The sequence below is a fragment of the Paramisgurnus dabryanus genome, chromosome 9, assembly GCF_030506205.2.
Source record: "Paramisgurnus dabryanus chromosome 9, PD_genome_1.1, whole genome shotgun sequence".
In the NCBI taxonomy this organism is placed as follows: domain Eukaryota; kingdom Metazoa; phylum Chordata; class Actinopteri; order Cypriniformes; family Cobitidae; genus Paramisgurnus; species Paramisgurnus dabryanus.
Window position 1 is genome coordinate 12,845,801 of NC_133345.1, and position 18,276 is coordinate 12,864,076.

Genomic DNA, 18,276 nt, shown 5'->3' on the forward strand with positions numbered 1-18,276 from the left:
ACACCTCTGATTACTCCATTGTTTAAGTACCCTGCAGTTTCCAAAAGTCTTTATACATTATTTTCAAATGTTTCTGTAAGTGTATGATCATTTGTTTATTAAAATTCATTGTTTAATTTTATCCGTCATTGTCTCCTTCATTCTCCACCACATCATTCCATAACAGCGGGTGTGCATTATTTTCAAATAATTCAAAGGACCGGAGACCCTTATTCCGCTTATACCATAGTTACCACAAACATTGCTCTGGTGGTTATTTAAAGACATTTGACAGGTCGGGTGTGCATTTATTGAAAAATAATGCATACTCGTGGAATATTTCTCAACCAATCAGAATTAACCGTATAGAGGATTTAACAGTCCCATGGTATAAAGTAGCCTATTCAAAAAAAATTATTACACCCACTAGTATTAAAGACATAGAATTTACCCTTACTCAAACTCCTCAATAGTTAGCTTTGCTTGTAAAAAATTATAGTTTATTTGCAAGACATCAGCTACAAGATGTGCAAAATAATGTTGTATAAACCTTTTCTATAAAGCGGCTTCGACTTGCATGATTAATTTTCATAAGATTCGTTGTACTGCTTCCGGTTTCTGTTCATGACCCCCTCTCATTCATTAGATTCATGATGTTCTGGGTCATTCAGTTTGTTCACCAGCGTGATCTCGTTTAGAATGAAAACAGCTGTATTAGTTCCGTAAAGGCCGCATCCGTTCACCTCATTTAACCAAACATATGGAAGAAGCCTGTGCCCATAAAGCGCTTCATTGTCATTGCTCCTCAAGAAGGGAGGGAAAGATTTCATTTATAGACAAATGTGGGTGAATGAATTGCGTGAACAAGAACCTAAAAGCACCTGTAGGGTTGTCAAATTTCTCTCTGAAATACGGGACAAATATTATGCCTTGGCATACTGTAGGTTTATTAATAGTTTGTTAATTAACAGCAGGTACTTTTAACACTGTCATTTAATTGAACAATTAACCAAAACCAAACACTTGTGAGTCCTGTTGCAATAAGGAAAAAAACTGTTATGCCCTTCATGGTAATCTTATGTGTGACAAACTAAACTAACATCCAGTCAACATCAAATACTTTAATTAAAACACACTTACAGTCTGTGAATCAGAAGCTCCAGCATTTCCTAACAAAGTTGGAAAAGCACTAGGGCATGTCAGATGAAAACTGTCTGAAAAATCACATTTTTTTACATGTGAAACATGAACACGTTATATTGAGCACTGTAAAGACATTCAAAGCATCAAAAAACAGAAAGAATTGGACCTTTAACATGTGGGTTATTTTAGTAGTCTGTTTGGTTGTTAGCATGTTTTCGCATGAAACTGACATGTTTTAACTTGAAGCTAGCACATTTTAACAAGGTGCTAATAGGTGTTAACAGGTTGAGCTGTGCATCTCTCTAACAGCAGCTGGTGATGTAAGCACTTTGTTCTCAAATCACAAATGAAAAGATAGGGGAATTTTGTGTGAACCTTTGTGTGTGTTCATGTTGTTTACTAATCAGAAGTGTTTGAGATTAATCTGTTTGTGTTATAGTTGTGCAACAGCTTATATCCTCCTTGGTGAGGAAGAAGCCACAACTATAGTGGAGGCAGAGAAACTCTTTAAACAGGCACTCAAGGTTGGAGAGATCTGTTACCGGCGTAGTCAACAGCTCCAACACCACGGATCACAGTACGAAACTCAACACAGTGAGTACAAAACCTAGCCCTTACCTTATGAATCCCATTCCAGAATCAGAATCAAATTTCAATTTCCCATCCTATTGATAATACTTTAAAAGGCTCTACTAGTTTGCCTAGAGAGTCTCACAAAATCCTTAAGATCAGTTAGCTGAAAGACTCATTTGAATCATTCTTATAGTGTTAAAGTTAAATTCCTTAGCAAGTATGCCTAAAGGAGAGAGGGGTCATCTGACCTCTAGTTTTTTGTGTATGGCCTCATGTGACATTCAGTACAACAGTATGATGACGTTTTTTTGTCTGATAAGAGTTTTTTTTTAAGTTCAACACAATGGATCTCCATCGGTGTGCTACAAATGTAAGTTATTTTAAGACATATGAAAAAAATAGGGACGGGCAATACCTTAGAGCAGGGATTCCCAAAGTGTGGTACGTGCACCCCTAGGGGTACGCGAGCTGCCACCAGGGGGTGCGCGAGAGAAAAATGTAATGGCGGTCTGTTTCTTTAAGTGGGATTTTTCCATACAATAAAAAAATAAAAAAATGAACAGTAAACATTTCCTTTGTAATCGCTTTTATTTTAAATAAAAAACTATAATTTATTAGTTTTTGATAGAAACGTAGAAAACAGCTGCTGTCTTTTTCTACGCACTGCTCTTCTGTTATGCACTGCAGCCGCTATATGCGTGCCAACTCGTTTCATTCATTCCATATTATAAATATGCTTAACTGACTGAAATCAGGGAAACTGTCATGTGGGACGTCTTATGATAAAGTTGTTAGTCACGAAGGAGGAGAGGGACCAAGGGAGAGATACTTTTTTATGGCAAAAATAGAAATAATAAAATGTGACGAGACATGGGCACAGGATACGCGAGCAATGTGTTTTCATGCATGGTAAAGAGACCGCCAATGAATTATATAATAAAATACATAAATACTTACTGTAGAGAACTTATTAAAAGCTTTCATTTAATTTTGTTTGAAACTTGAGCTGTTATAATGAATCTGCAAACTATTATACACCTTTTGTGCGAACAGTAAAGGCTTTCGTTAATGTGTTTGATGGGTCTGCACGTGACGCACTGGTAAACATGAGGAAACCTCTCATATGTCATCTATTAGCTGACGGCAGTAAGTGCACGTTTTTTACCATAGTAAACTTGAATGGCGTCTAAATATCACAGTGGTTAAACGCATACACGGGGGCGCGCATCATCTACGCTGAGCGTAGTTTCAGATGGTGCAATAGGCGTAAATATTTTTCTACAATGTTAGACGTAGCTAAGCCTGACGTAGGACTATTACACCCAACTTCTTAACGTCCGGCTAGTGCAACCGGGCCTTGGTTATTTGCGCTTATTACACGGCTCTCTGGAATGCTTGATTCTGATTGGTCAGTTGAGACATTTGCAGGTTCGTTCTTTTCAAATAATAACCGCTACAAATTAATAACGCATAGCCGGACTACTTGCACGAGTAAAATCGCTCCGCGCCAATAAAGATCAATAAGATCTTTATCTGTTTGGCGCCATCTTGTGACAAACACTGGACAACCACGACGAGACACAGAGAGCTTACTGAGACTGAACTTGACAAAATAGAGCATGACAGCTACGAAGCCAACACACACAAAAACACAAAATGGGGATTAAAACTTCTCAAAGACTGGCTAAAAGAGAAAAAATGGAGACAGACAAGTATGAAGCAGAGGATCTTAATAAGGTATTACGATCATTTTATGCATCTGTGCAAAGTTTCGCGGAAGGATAAAAATGTTAATTTAAAACAAATATGCCAATAAAATGTTTCAAATTCATATTCATGTCCAGTTTTTTTCTTATGTGGCAAGTAGCCATGTAATAAGCGGGATAATGTAGAGGCAGCCGGTAGATATTGGGAAATAAGCCCCTTCAGTGTGATACAAGACCCTCCGCTTCGCGTCGGGTCCTGATCACACTGTCGGGGCTTATTTCCCAATAACTACCGGCTGCCTCTACATTATCCCTTACACGATTAAACATGAGTATTTATGGTGAGAAAACAAAGCTTTTTTGGATTTTTTTTAAAATGGGGGGTGCGCCAACCCGGTTGGGACATAGAAGGGGGTGCGCAGGAAAAAAAGTTTGGGAACCCCTGCCTTAGAGTTTCCAATATACTTGTGGAAATTCTCCCCACAGTAAGAATGAGTCTTCCCATAATAATAAAGTTTTATTCTGCTCTCTAAAGACAGTGGTTCTCAAACTTTTAGGCCAACAACCCAAGTTAGATCAACATGAACTTGCGACCCCCACTCCTACAGCATACATAAACAATAAACCAAACAGCTTGTTTTAAGCATGTCACAACATTTTAACTATTTACAGATTAATTATAGGCTTATGTTTTAATGGGATCGGTGTACTTATTTTGTGGAGCACAAATGCTTAATCTGTGTATTGATAGTTGATTTGGCTACTTGCAGATCTTCTTCAACATTAAGAAATGATCTGTATTTGTTTTTCATGTATGTAATGGCCAAAAAAGTTTGCACAAATATGTAGATCCAAGTGAAAGCAGTCCATTGACACACCAGATAACTCTGATACTGCAAACCAAAATTCTGGCAGTGTGGAATTGGAAAATTTAGTTTTTAATGTTCACTGGACAGCTTCAGCAAACCATCTTCCAGATTTGAGAGGAGTTGAAGCAGCGATTTAGAAAATGGTTGCCTTTTCAGGGCCGGATTATCCATAGACTGGATTGGGCGAGCGACCTGGGGCACCAGGCAATAGGGGGACACCAAGGGCTCCAGACTGGGAGCAAATGGAGTTTTTGAAGCAGCGCGGGCAGTTTTTGGTAAAACTTTACTTGAAGAGGTGTTCATAAGACTGACATATGACACCTTCATAATCATGACATGACATGTGTTGTAAAGGAGATTTTATGCACATTTATGGCAACTGTCATTAAGTGTCATTTGCTCAAGTATGTCATTTTTTATTGCAAAGATGACATTGTTTGAGAAGTCTTTGTTATGAAAACTTGACATTAAAGGCAGGATAGGCAGGAATTATCTGGTGCAGTTGATATGACACTCGCCTTTGGTGTGAGAGACCTGGGTTCGAATCCACTGTGACACACCATTGTGTCCCTGAGCAAGACACTTAACCCCTAGTCTCTCGCCAGAGGCGTGCAACCTCTGATATATATAGCAATTGTAAGTCGCTTTGGATAAAAGCGTCAGCTAAATGAATAAGTAAAGTAAAGTAAGTAAAAAACTTTTTTACAAATTTGTTTAAACTCTCTTTATATACAAATACATAATTAAAATGTAAGTACTCTGAAAAAGAGAGTATAAAACTCGAGTGTCTTTAGACCTCTCACGACTGTTTTAAACACAGCTTATTTTTCCATTCGGGACGAAACAAATGATTGGCTTGTGCGACTATCACTCTCTCACGCGACCATGGCACCACCCCTGTTGCTATGGTAATCGGCCCACACATGCGCACACCCAATTGATTTGAACGTGCAAGAGGCACTCTAGGAAGAGCAAAAGTATGGCAGAGAAAGTGCATTCAGAAATCACAGTACCTGCATATGCAGTCAGCGAAGGCAAACAAAGGAATAAACGAAGCAATCAAACGAGAGTAAATATCGCGTGGCTTTTCCTCGAGTCGACGATGCGGTAGTGGTATTGTCTCCGGAGTGTAGTCCTCATCAGAGTCAACAATGCTTTCATCACGGAAAATCTTCCATGCAAACACTGGCTTAATAGTGAGTACTAAAAGCCATCCTATTTGTTTATATTCATAGTGATAAAGTTAGGTGTATTATTACATGCGATTGTGACATGATGTTACTACATGCACCGCACTCCCAGCAGAGCTGGTCAGCGTCGCGCGTTCATGTGTTTTGGGGGAGTGGCTTTAGAAGAAACCCAGAAGAAAGGGGGTGGAGTGAATGGAAAAATGAGCTGTGTTTAAAACAGTGGTGAGAGGTTTACAGACACTCAATTTTTATACTCTCTTTTTCAGAGTACTTACATTTTACTTATGTATTGGTATATAAAGACAGTTTAAACAAATTTGTAAAAAAGTTTTTTTAGATAATTCCTGCCTATCCTGCTTTTAAAGGAACAGTATGTAGGATTGTGGCCAAAACTGGTACTGCAATCACAAAACTTGTGGCTAAAACTGGTATTGCACTCACACAACTGGTGGCCAATACACAACATGACAACATAAACATCAATTGAGGGCTGCAACTCCACTTTTTAAATGGAAATATCCTGGCCGGACCACTGTTGTCAGTGATATAAGTATTTGAAATGAAAATGATTTCTTAACGTCTAGTGACAAATCCGGGCCATTTTATGATTAATTGATATACATTTCTTACATACTGTTCCTTTAAATAATACATCATAATTTGTCATGACAACTTGATATAACAAGACAACATAACTTACCACTTTTTACCAGTGATACAAATTGAATTTGTCATTAAAATATCATTAAGTATTATATGGAAGAAAAATAATGACAAAAGTTTTTGAATTAAAATAGCCTGTTGAATTGTACTACCTGAAAAAAAATGCATTGTATTAACCGTGCTTGAATTTTAATGCATTGTATTTTTAGGTTTTGCATTTTTAAGGGCTGAAATTCAACATGCGTGTATATTTTCTGTATTAAAAATTCAATAGTCCACATTCACCTTTTAGATTTCACTTTAAAATATTCGGTCTGTTTAAAAATACAACGTAAAATATTCAGCAGGCAAGTTTCAGTCCATTTAAATTCGCGTCCAAAAATTCAAGTCCAAAATTCAGTCGTACAGATTTCAACATTTAACATCCGGGAACTGCAGGAAAAGCAGTAGAGTACCGAGTATAATCTCATCTGCTGTTAATCGATCTGGCCAGCAGGTGGTGCACGTGTTCGCCAAAACTTTGTACATGTAAGATGATTTATCCACTGCAGTGATGAATGTTGGCTTTTATGTTCAGTTTTAGTAGAACAACTGTAATACACTCATACAGAGAGTGTATTGTTTGGTTATGTTATTGACAGGATACTAAACGGTTTTTAAATGCCATATAAATTAAATAGGGCCTTTCTGCCTGCTATTGGCTTCGTTTCTCAAAAGCTAAGTTGATTGTAGATTTTATTGGTGGCAATCTACCATCTTCTTATGCATACGAGAAACGGACACGTTTTTGTAATTCGTCACCTCAGTTTATAAACCATACTCGGATTATTGAACTGTTCAAGTTACAAATTGTGCGCGCGGATTAATAAACCATACGCACAATTAAACAATCAGTGCTCTCAGATTTTCAATCCATATCCACAAATTCATAAACAATAAATAAACAGTGCACACGCTTTCGCAATGGTTTTGCAAACTGAGTCCACTACCGCAGAGGTCCCCAACCACCGGGTCGTGGACAAGTTGCCACCGGTCGCAAGAACATCCTGAAAAAATGTGTATAATAGCTACGTTATAGTTTAATCAGGTGTTTTGTCCTTTACGAGCCGACTTCAAATAACATATCAATCCACTTCTATACAGGGCCGCGCTCTCTCTTTTTCTTCTCTCTCTCTCTCTCTCTCTCTCTCTCTCTCTCTCTCTCTCTCTCTCTCTCTCTCTCTCTCTCTCTCTACCAGCGCATCGGCGATCACATTGCTGTCATTAGAGTTCAAGCATACAGTACTTCTAAAACACAATCGATCAAAGAATTGCAAAGGTATGACTTTATGAATAAAATGAAGACATTCATTTGATATCGCAAATGAAACTAATTGCAGGCAGGCGCGGAGATTGACAGCTGGCCCGCCCAATCAGAAATGAAAAAAAATAATACTCGGGACGTCGGGGTAGCGATTTTGCGAGCCCTGCATAGGTTTGTTTTGTAGAAAGACTTTCTTTAAAGTGAATTTCGTTTTGTATAAATTGTATCTTAATATTAATCAATGTTTAATCAAACAATTGCCTCGATTTAATAAATAAGAAGCAAACCAAGAACGTCTGTGGTGTGGATTATAGTGAACCCACTATATTTCCGCAGCCATTCTTTCTGCTTTTAATGCATTTCTTAAATGAATGTCTCAATTACACAGTAGGCTTATAGGTTGTTATGATAGGCTATTTGTTGCTAAAAGCAATAGACTATATTGTATAAAGTGTAGCAATAAACATGGCGTGACTTAGTGCTGAGTTAGAGAGCTGGTAGGCTATCAAACAACATCACTGTGATCAGATGTTTCCTTTCTATTTTTTACCCCGCTGTCATATTTGTTGTGTGTTTATGTTATTGAGAGGAAAGCGCGCAGCACATATTTATAACGTATTGTTATTCAGAATACGTTTTCCACTTGCTTGCAAAAAAAGTTCTCAAAGTGATCATGGCTGAAAGCTGCTCGGGAATATTTTTTTCATTAGAACCATATAACGCAACATTCAACTTCTTTATAATAGTTTTTAAATAGTTATCAGGCTTACTTATAATTTTACTGTTTTTAACATAACATGCAATAGGTAAAATACACCATATGAAGTTGTATCCATGTCTAACTGTCCCGGGGCTATGGCGAATTCCTGTCGGGCTACAAAGATGTATCTGCGCCCTGCCCGTCGGAGGAAAAAATATTGTAATGGGTTTGCATTCTCTCAGATTTAGTTAGGTAATTATATTGTATGTAATTCGGTGTCATCTTGTTAGTTATTACTATCCCCACTAACAAGTGAAACTGTCAGGAAATGAAGTGAAAGCATAACTAAACCCATTATTCCTTTCGTGTTCACGTCTGAAATGCGCGCTCCTCGGCTCCGCTCTTTACGAGTAGGCTACCCGCTTCTTATGGTCATCAAAAAGTATATTAAATGTTTATTTATTTGTCATTTCGTTTAACCTCAGAGTCAAACATTATTCTAGCAATTCCCTTTTTCTTTATTTATTTAGTAAGTTAACTTAAATATGTGAGAACGAAAATATATTTTTAGTGATTTGTATGAAGAGAATATGATGTTAGAAGCTTTATTTTATAACACAAAATAGTGACTGCACACTCACTTGCAAAAATTATTTATTATAACCAACGTATCGGCAAATAGCCTTCGTCAAGGTATGTGTTCGCTCAGAGTGAAGCTTCATTTTAAGCATTTAGTAGCTTAATTTATTTAAACAGTTTTAATAGGCTATTTTAAAAAGTATTAGGTTTTTTGTGTTCATTTATATTTCTTGTCACTGTGTGCAGGTTCTTTTTTGTAGGCTATATGACAGCCCAATAATTTTTTTAACCAAAAAGGCTTAATTAATGTCATGTTGCATTTCAATTTAAAGTATATCAATAATGTCAAAAATGTGACGTGCAGTTCGGGTGTTCTCACCAATACGCTTGTGATTCCTGAAGTTTTGACGAATTTTATTGACTTGTTATAGTTTCTTATTCAAAAGTGACACCCATAGATTCAGGTCCACCCGGACTTAATCCATGCCCACCCATATGTCACGTTCTGCATCCGCCACTGAAAGGGTGACTTCAGATGATGAAATGTAACCATTGATTTTTTTGGATGCTTTTAGTCACCAACAAAAATTCTCACAGACACAGTTACATTTGTGCTATTGTAGTTTGGACGTGTTTATTATTATTCTGTAATATGGAAAAAATATAAATAATAAAAAAAAATGTAGGGGTTGTCCTCGGTATTTGAAAAATCCTGGCTACGGCCTTAATGACAGCAATGTGATCGCCGATGCGCTGGTAGAGAGAGAGAGAGAGACAAAGAAAAAGAGTGAGCACGGCCCTGTATAGAAGTGGATTGATATGTTATTTGAAGTCGGCTCGTAAAGGACAAAACACCTGATTAAACTATAACGTAGCTATTATACACATTTTTTCAGGATGTTCTTGCGACCGGTGGCAACTTGTCCACGACCCGGTGGTTGGGGACCTCTGCGGTAGTGGACTCAGTTTGCAAAACCATTGCGAAAGCGTGTGCACTGTTTATTTATTGTTTATGAATTTGTGGATATGGATTGAAAATCTGAGAGCACTGATTGTTTAATTGTGCGTATGGTTTATTAATCCGCGCGCACAATTTGTAACTTGAACAGTTCAATAATCCGAGTATGGTTTATAAACTGAGGTGACGAATTACAAAAACGTGTCCGTTTCTCGTATGCATAAAAAGATGGTAGATTGCCACCAATAAAATCTACAATCAACTTAGCTTTTGAGAAACGAAGCCAATAGCAGGCAGAAAGGCCCTATTTAATTTATATGGCATTTAAAAACCGTTTAGTATCCTGTCAATAACATAACCAAACAATACACTCTCTGTATGAGTGTATTACAGTTGTTCTACTAAAACTGAACATAAAAGCCAACATTCATCACTGCAGTGGATAAATCATCTTACATGTACAAAGTTTTGGCGAACACGTGCACCACCTGCTGGCCAGATCGATTAACAGCAGATGAGATTATACTCGGTACTCTACTGCTTTTCCTGCAGTTCCCGGATGTTAAATGTTGAAATCTGTACGACTGAATTTTTGGACTTGAATTTTTGGACGCGAATTTAAATGGACTGAAACTTGCCTGCTGAATATTTTACGTTGTATTTTTAAACAGACCGAATATTTTAAAGTGAAATCTAAAAGGTGAATGTGGACTATTGAATTTTTAATACAGAAAATATACACGCATGTTGAATTTCAGCCCTTAAAAATGCAAAACCTAAAAATACAATGCATTAAAATTCAAGCACGGTTAATACAATGCATTTTTTTTCAGGTAGTACAATTCAACAGGCTGTTTTAATTCAAAAACATAAAAATACAATGCATTAAAATTCAAGTACGGTTAATACAATGCATTTTTTTTCAGGTAGTACAATTCAACAGGCTATTTTAATTCAAAAACTTTTGTCATTATTTTTCTTCCATAGTATTAATACTGTGTCAGATAGTTTAATAACAGCGTCATTAATATAATTTGTCATTAAAAATGTCATAAATCAATATTCTTCAGTTCATAATGGTTTTTAATGTTGGCAGTGCTTTTTGGGTTTGTATATTAAATTATTATTATGATTATTATTTACTAAATGATTATTAAAGAATACTTTATTTATTTATTTATAAATAAAGTTACTTATATTTAACTAAAGTAACCTTTTGCCAATTGATAATAGTGTGGATTTTAGCTATTAATGTGTTAATTTGTTGAAAAAGACTCTGGAAATTTTTTTATAATACAAATATAATTATATTTTAGAAATTATATTGAAATCAAATCTTTTACTGAGTTTATATGCCTACGTTTATAGTAAATTTATCCTACTCTATTATACATTCTCCTGATAAAAAAGGTTCTTAAAATCTAATGAATACTGGTCTCTGTAAAATGTATATATCTGCAGATTACAGCAGGTTTGATTTAGTTCATCCCCTGAGAAAGAGGAGAAGTGATGATTTGTGATTGATTCCCTCTAAAAATGGCCGGGTTATTTTTGACCCATAATGGGTAAATATTGGACAGAACACATGCTGGGTTAAAAATGACCCTATGCTGGGTCAAAAAGGACCCAATGTTGGGTTGTTGTTATGAAACCATGGGGTATAATAACCCAGCAGTTGGGTTAAAATAACCCAGCACGTGTTCTGTCCAATATTTTCCATTAAATAACCCAGCCATTTTTAGAGTGTTGGTGCTAAGAGAGTGACTGTCCAAAACCAACCCAAATGAGCACTTTATATATTAAACTAAAGCAATAGATAATGTGCATGTCAGGACAGATAATGTGCATGTCATATAAATATATTTTGTATATAAATATATTATTGTTTATAGATGTCAAATATCAACTGATTTTTTTTCTCTTTTATTAAAAACTGTCACAGCAAACATCAACACGCAGACTTGTACTGCTTACAAACATGCACACGCGGGTGAGGGTTAATTAAATCTGCATTTTTCTGAGGGTATCTGTGTGGGTGGAATCCGGGCAGGTCTGCTTTTCCTCCAGACCTTGACGCTTTGTGTGTTTGACTTTATATGGTGCGCCACTGACTGATCGGCATATGACATCAGAGTACTGCGAGAGCAAAGGTACCATTTTGTAACATTTCGACTTGCTCTCGGGGTATTCTGATGTACTAGCTGCCTAACTGTCTGCGCAGCGCCACATAAAGCGAAACGCCCCACTTTATACAGCAAACAACATGAGAAGTGGTGGCACGCAAAAGAAAGTGAAGGTACGTAAAAATATAAACGTGTCAGAACTGCGAGCACCGGTTAAACTACTTACATCGTGTTGTTGTTCTTTCAAGCGCAGCCACACACTCACTCTGGAAAGCGGCATAACTTTGACAAGCGCTTTCATATGCTGATTGAGGCACGCCAGATAAAGATAGGAGTTTTAAACTATTTACAGCTAGGCATATTAGGCAATTATTTTATGACTTTTATTACATTCAATGGGGATCTTAATGTTGGGCACAAGCCTACGTGAGAAAATAGATGCGTGGCGTGAGAATGGGGTCAATAGTGTGAGTGTCACGCTGAATGCGTGAGAGTTGGCGACCCTGCGCTCATTGGCATGACGGGTCAGTCGTTTTTTTTCACCATGCGCTCCGCGGGTCTATGCCGCCCCATGTGAAGATATCTCACGTTCGAACCGCAAAAAGACACGCCCACGCGGGCTTAATTAGACATTGATTGCAGAGAGATGAGCGATAGTGAGAGAAGGAGAACTTCTAGCCTACGTTAACACCAAAAACATTATAGATGAGAATAAAGGTCTATAGGAAAACGTGTAAAGGATACTAGTATGTATATTGCCATGCCAATCATCTCATCACAATATGCTATCTGTATATAATGTATTGTATGTTTATATCTTATGGCTAGAATTAGGCGAGTGAGTTGTATGATTCTTTGTTTATTAACTTCCTATTCTTAAATTTTCATCAAATCTGCAAAATGGCATTTAGGCATTTAGCAGATGCTTGTGTCCAAAGCGACTTACAATTAAAGATAAGGAAACAACTAATGACACGTATATTTAAGGTGTGCCCTAAATTTTATACAGGCCAAGTAAGCAAGTTTTGACAACCAGTCTGGGTCTCTCAGGTAGTGGGCAAGTTCTGGTTTTGATTCTTTCAGCAATAAGTACATTTCTTCACACAGTTCATAAAGCTGATTTTCCTTCTGACTTTCGCTAAAAGTGACTTTCCTTGCGATAACCATCACACATCAGTAGGAAAAAGCAATGCTTCGTGTTGGGAGTCCATCTCATTGAAAAGAGTGGCTAGCAGTCTACTGTTTACTGGACAAGATTTTATGTGAATTACAATTTTTATTGCACAATTGAAAACACTGTGAAGATCAGAATCAAGTGCTCTATTCTACTAGGAGCCACTTCTAAAATGTGCCTTAAGTTAAAGCGACACCATGTAATTTGTCAACCTTCATAATCAATTTTCAAGACCTTTGTGATAGTATATCGACTTTAAATAGGTTGAATGACATGTCTACCATAGCCTGACTGGGTCTGTATCGCTTTTACTCATACTTTAAAACTTAGGGTTTCGGGTAGTAACCAGAGCACAAAAAAACTTTTTTTTTTTTGACAATTTTTTTGACGTGAATTTTGCTTGAGGCTACTTAAGGAGTGTAGAGAGCAACTTCTTTTATGTGACTCTGTGGCACTGTGTTGGTGTCATGGACCTATGACACGGGATGACCTGGGTTCGATTCCCCTTTAAGGCAATTTTTTTATATAAACTCACGATCTTGATTCGTACATAAATGCGATCTTCTTTATAAAATCTGGCATATAGTTCCCTTTATTCAGATGCTGCATTCACGTGTTCACGTATTTACCTTTCTTTTACTGTCTATGGTATTTACATTACAATCCAGGATGCTATAGCAGTCAAACTTGCTCAAACTCACACAGTGTAAAACCAAACCCTATTCATTCACCAATCCCTATTCATTCACCAATCAGATCCGAGCGTTTCTCTCTTCCTTATTTGCTGCGTTCCGCTGTTACTCGTATTACAAAGCGGCAGACCTAAACACATCGGTTTACTTGGATTTGGAGCGATAATTTTCACACAAAAGAGAGGAAAAACGAGCACCATTGTGGAAAATCCTGGTGGTGAGGGAGAGAGGGACGATGCAGCAATTTTTTTTTTCGAAGGAAATACTTCTGGTCGTTTCTAAATTGGAAGGCTGCAGCCTCCGGAGGTCAAATACTGTATGCAGGCAAGGAAATACTTCTGGTCGTTTCTAAATTGGAAGGCTGCAGCCTCCGGAGGTCAAATACTGTATGCAGGCTGCATACGTAATCAAGCCTGGTTTATTAAGGTAAACTGAGCATTACATTCGCAAATCATAAGCATACTGCAACAATTTACGATTAACTAAGTATAATAGTCAACTTTATAATTGTTAATATTCTGAAATAAGACAGTCGTGATGACGTATGCAGCTTAGAAATACGACATCCGGAGGCTGCAACCTTCAGATTGAGAAATGGCTTCTGCCACAAGTTCCTCATCAGAAAGTTGTAACATGACTGCGTTTATCTCTGATGCCTCAAAATGTTGATCGTTTAGTTTTTAAAGGTTTAGTTTAGTTTTAAGTTTTAAGGTTGGCCAGTTCTTTTCCTTTGGAACAGTGCTTCGGGGCTTGTGGCCTCTAGGGGCGCTAAGCATGAAAAATACATGTCTAGCGCCCCTAGTGGCCAAAAAGGTCCACGGTGTGCCTTTAAGTGCCTTTAACGTGTTTTTACCTACCATTGCACCTGCACCATCAGTACATGCACCAACACAATTATCCCATAAAAGTCGCTCTCTCTTAAATTGTTGTCCAGCTTGGTGAAAATGTCACTGCCTGTACAAGTCCACTCCATCGCTGAGCAGAAGAGCATATCCTTGTGGATTTTTTGTCAAATGTGTATCTGATGAATGCCAGCAAATGAGCAGAATTAGACACATCGGTTGATTCCTTGACCTGTAGTGCATACTTTTCCCATGTATTCTGTCACCCACTTGACTCTTTATGTCTTTTGCCATATCATGTACGCGGCAAGCTACTGTGTCATTTGACAATGGGATAGTCATAAACTCACTTGCTATTTTTTCACCATGCATGGCCCGACACATAGTCTCAGTAGCAGGCTTTATAAGGGTTTCCACGATTTGTGTGTGTGTTTTTGGCCACCTTATAAGAAGCCTCTAGAGCATTAGCAGTACAGTAACTTTGGCTTGTTGTGGTGATAACTTTAAAGCAAGTCGCCGCATTGTGATTTAATGGACGCAAAATATTACTTAATATTATATTATTTCAAACGAATTGGTTCTGTCTTTAAAAAGCACAACATATTTATTTGTTATGTTTATGTATCATATTAAAAACACATTATAATCAGAAAAAAAACATTTATTTTTCAGACTGTCCCGCGATACCTCAAAATTATTACCCGCGTAATAGAGAGACCTTTGAGAATTGAAGAACCACTGCTCTAAGAAAGGATGTGTTCATTTTTACACATTGTTTTGTGTTATCCTGACACATTATGTATTTATTTATTTTGATTTTGATTTTAAATAAATAAAAGGGACAACACAAGATGTGTTAAGCACAAAACACAAAAACGTGTTGTTCCAACAATAACACAGAGATATGTCTAGTTAATGACAACACATTAAATATGTTGTCCTTAACTAGTGTTGTAAACCTTTTAAGCGAAGACCAGGAGACTTGGATTCCCTCGAGCAGTAGTCTTTATTGCAGAAAGCGATCTTCAAATCAGAGCATAGAGCTTGGGGCGCTGCAGTAACCAAGTCTGACTTACAGTAGCTCTACGTTGCATTTATACACATTTTAGGGGGCAGTCCCCTAAATGGAATACAAAGCACTCAACTTTAAACAAAGCATGTAAATTCAGTCAAGGAATCAGCCCGATACCAGGAATTGCTTCAGCCCTGATCTCATCAGCATAACAGTGTCATTCAAATGCATAGGTGCTAATCCAATCATCCTAACAGTATCGCCCATACCTTCAAATGCATAGAGACAAAGGCACAGTTGTGCCTTGAGCTTAGCAATCATCTTTATCTTGATATCCTTTCCAATGATCAGGAAGAGCATAAAGACAAAAGGTTAATGTCTTAGCCACCTGGGCTGCCTGACTTGATTGTAGAATGTCATAATCTCTACCTCAAGATGTAAAACACAATGTACATCACTTTTTCAGTTTATATGCTATTACATTGGAACCTAGATATAACATTTTATAAATTTGTAATCCTACACTAGTCACAAAGTGTGTTGTTATAACATAACAACGTGATCAAAATGTGATCAAATGTTACCTGTCATGCAGTTATATTAAACATTTACATATGACCAGATGTTACCTGTCATGTTATTAAACCTTTACAATGGGATCAGATGTTATCTGTCAGGAATTTCTTAAACCATATGTGAGCTCTGTTGATTCCCCTTAAAAGGATTTAAGTCTGCTGATTTCAAGGAATAAGTCTTCTTCTGGTATATTACAAATGAATTGGTGAGTTATTGGACTGGCTGGGGTGCACATTTGTTTTAAAAGATACAAATTCATTTTCACTATGTAACAGTACATGCCCCACTATTTAAATATTGGTAGGCATCAGTACTTTATTTTCATGCTTCTCCATCAACTCCTCCTGACAGGACAAGGTAATTAAATATGTCCCATAGTTAAGTTGCCGCGGGCGCTTCATATCGTCTACAATACACATGTAACGTTTGATGGGACAATATGAGACTATACGAGTGTCGTATTAAGTTTTCTCCGTGCTCTCAATTTAAAACATTTATAGCATTAGCGTTATTTGTCATTTCGCTAAAGTTATAGTGAACCACAAAAAATCTTCTAACTACTAAATTAACTACTGGATGCGCCGTGCCATGTTAGCGGAAGTCGGTTGACAAAATGCGGAAGAGCGAATAATTAAAGGGTATATCTCTTTCTATTTCAGACAGCATGGTAATAACTAGACTTGGACTGTGGACAAATGAATAAAAGTCGTCATCATCAACACTTTGTGGTATTATTTGTCATTTAAAAATGTGCATTTGTATATCAGTTCACGAGTTTAGGACAGAAGTCTCGTTCTATATTCAACCTTTTATTGATCTGTCTTTCATTATACCGTACAACCTCATAATAGTCTAAGATTGTGAAAATAGACTTATCGATAAAAACTGTTGTGTTTCAAAAGTATCTTAGGAGACTAAGTTTGATATTCACTTTGACTTTTTTCTATAGGACGGGACACTAATGTGTTAGTTTACATCAAGAGAAGACTTGCAATGTGCTCCAGAAAGCTTGGACGCACACGAGAAGCAGTGAAAATGATGCGAGATGTGAGTTAACTTTGGATTTCTACACAGTCACACACAGAGTATTAGTCATTTTCTTTATTATTACATAATGTTTATTTATATATTAGTCACTTGACTTGTTTTTTTTTTCATTTATTTAAAAGAGCACCTACTATGCTTATAGAAAACGTTCCTCCTTATTAGTGTTTACGTGATTTCTAAAACCCATTTTTATAACAAAAAAACATTTTTGCAGATGTTTTTTAGCTTTTGTCTCAGGAGTTCTGCATTAGCTCATGTCTCTTTAAAGCCCCCCAGGTATACTTGCTCAATCAACTCTGATTGGTCTGCTAGCCCAGTCTACTGCGGTTACTGACCCTGATCCACCTGAGCTTGTGTTTGTTTGAAACATCTCATGATTGAGGACCACAATGGAAATAAGTCTTGGACTTTATTGTGTTTTTTTCCTCAATTGTATTTGATGTCTTTTTGTGTTTTTGTGTAAGACATTGTGGTCGATACAATTAAATAAATTCAATCAATCAATCAATCAATCAATCAATCAATCAATCAATCATTCATTCATTCATTCAATCAATCAATCAATCAATCAATCAATCAATCAATCAATTCAATCAATCAATCAATCATGATTTGTCAAGAATTTAATACTCCTGGGAGTTTATTTTACAATGATATAAAAGCCCCAAAGAGATCTGGCAATTTATTCGCCTTTTAAGCGAACACAAACCGGCTCCAGAGAAAATTATTAAACATTTAAAATTCGGAAGAGAAGAAATTTTTTTATTTTTTCAGAGACTGAAAAATCAGAAGTCTTTCTAAAATCCCCTTTTCATCATTTGTTTTGGTAAATGTGCAGTCTTCACTGGGAAAAAAAACTATTGCTAAGTTTTTTTATGGACACTAATTTGGACGCTGATGAAGTAACTGATGTAATTTGTAGTTATATGAAGATATGTTAATACCCCAGATGTCATTTTGGATATTTTCAAACAGTAAACCATTGATTACAAAATCACTCAAGATCCTTCTATCAAAAAGAAATGGAGCTTTTAAAGAGAGGAACATAGCTGAGGCAAAAAAAAGTGAAATTAAGAGAGCTAAAGCAGCCTATAAGAAAGACCTTGAGTCAAAATTAAAAATGGTATTTAGGTTTTGTTTGGGAGGG

At 36.8% G+C, this 18,276-nt stretch overlaps 1 protein-coding gene across 15 annotated transcripts in view; it reads left to right on the top strand.

Annotated features, from left to right (window-relative positions):
* The window catches only part of LOC135758076 (suppressor of tumorigenicity 7 protein homolog), a 175,472-nt gene that overhangs the window by 83,635 nt on the left and 73,561 nt on the right, over positions 1–18,276 (top strand). For all 15 annotated transcript variants that reach the window (XR_010536412.2, XR_010536413.2, XM_065272921.2 and 12 more), the window contains 2 exons: positions 1,562–1,716; positions 17,032–17,129. Coding sequence is in view for 13 of the 15 variants with exons in the window: in XM_065272921.2 (XP_065128993.1) it covers positions 1,562–1,716; positions 17,032–17,129 (253 nt within the window). In the remaining 2 variants the exon portion in view is untranslated. The remainder of the gene's footprint in view (positions 1–1,561; positions 1,717–17,031; positions 17,130–18,276) is intronic.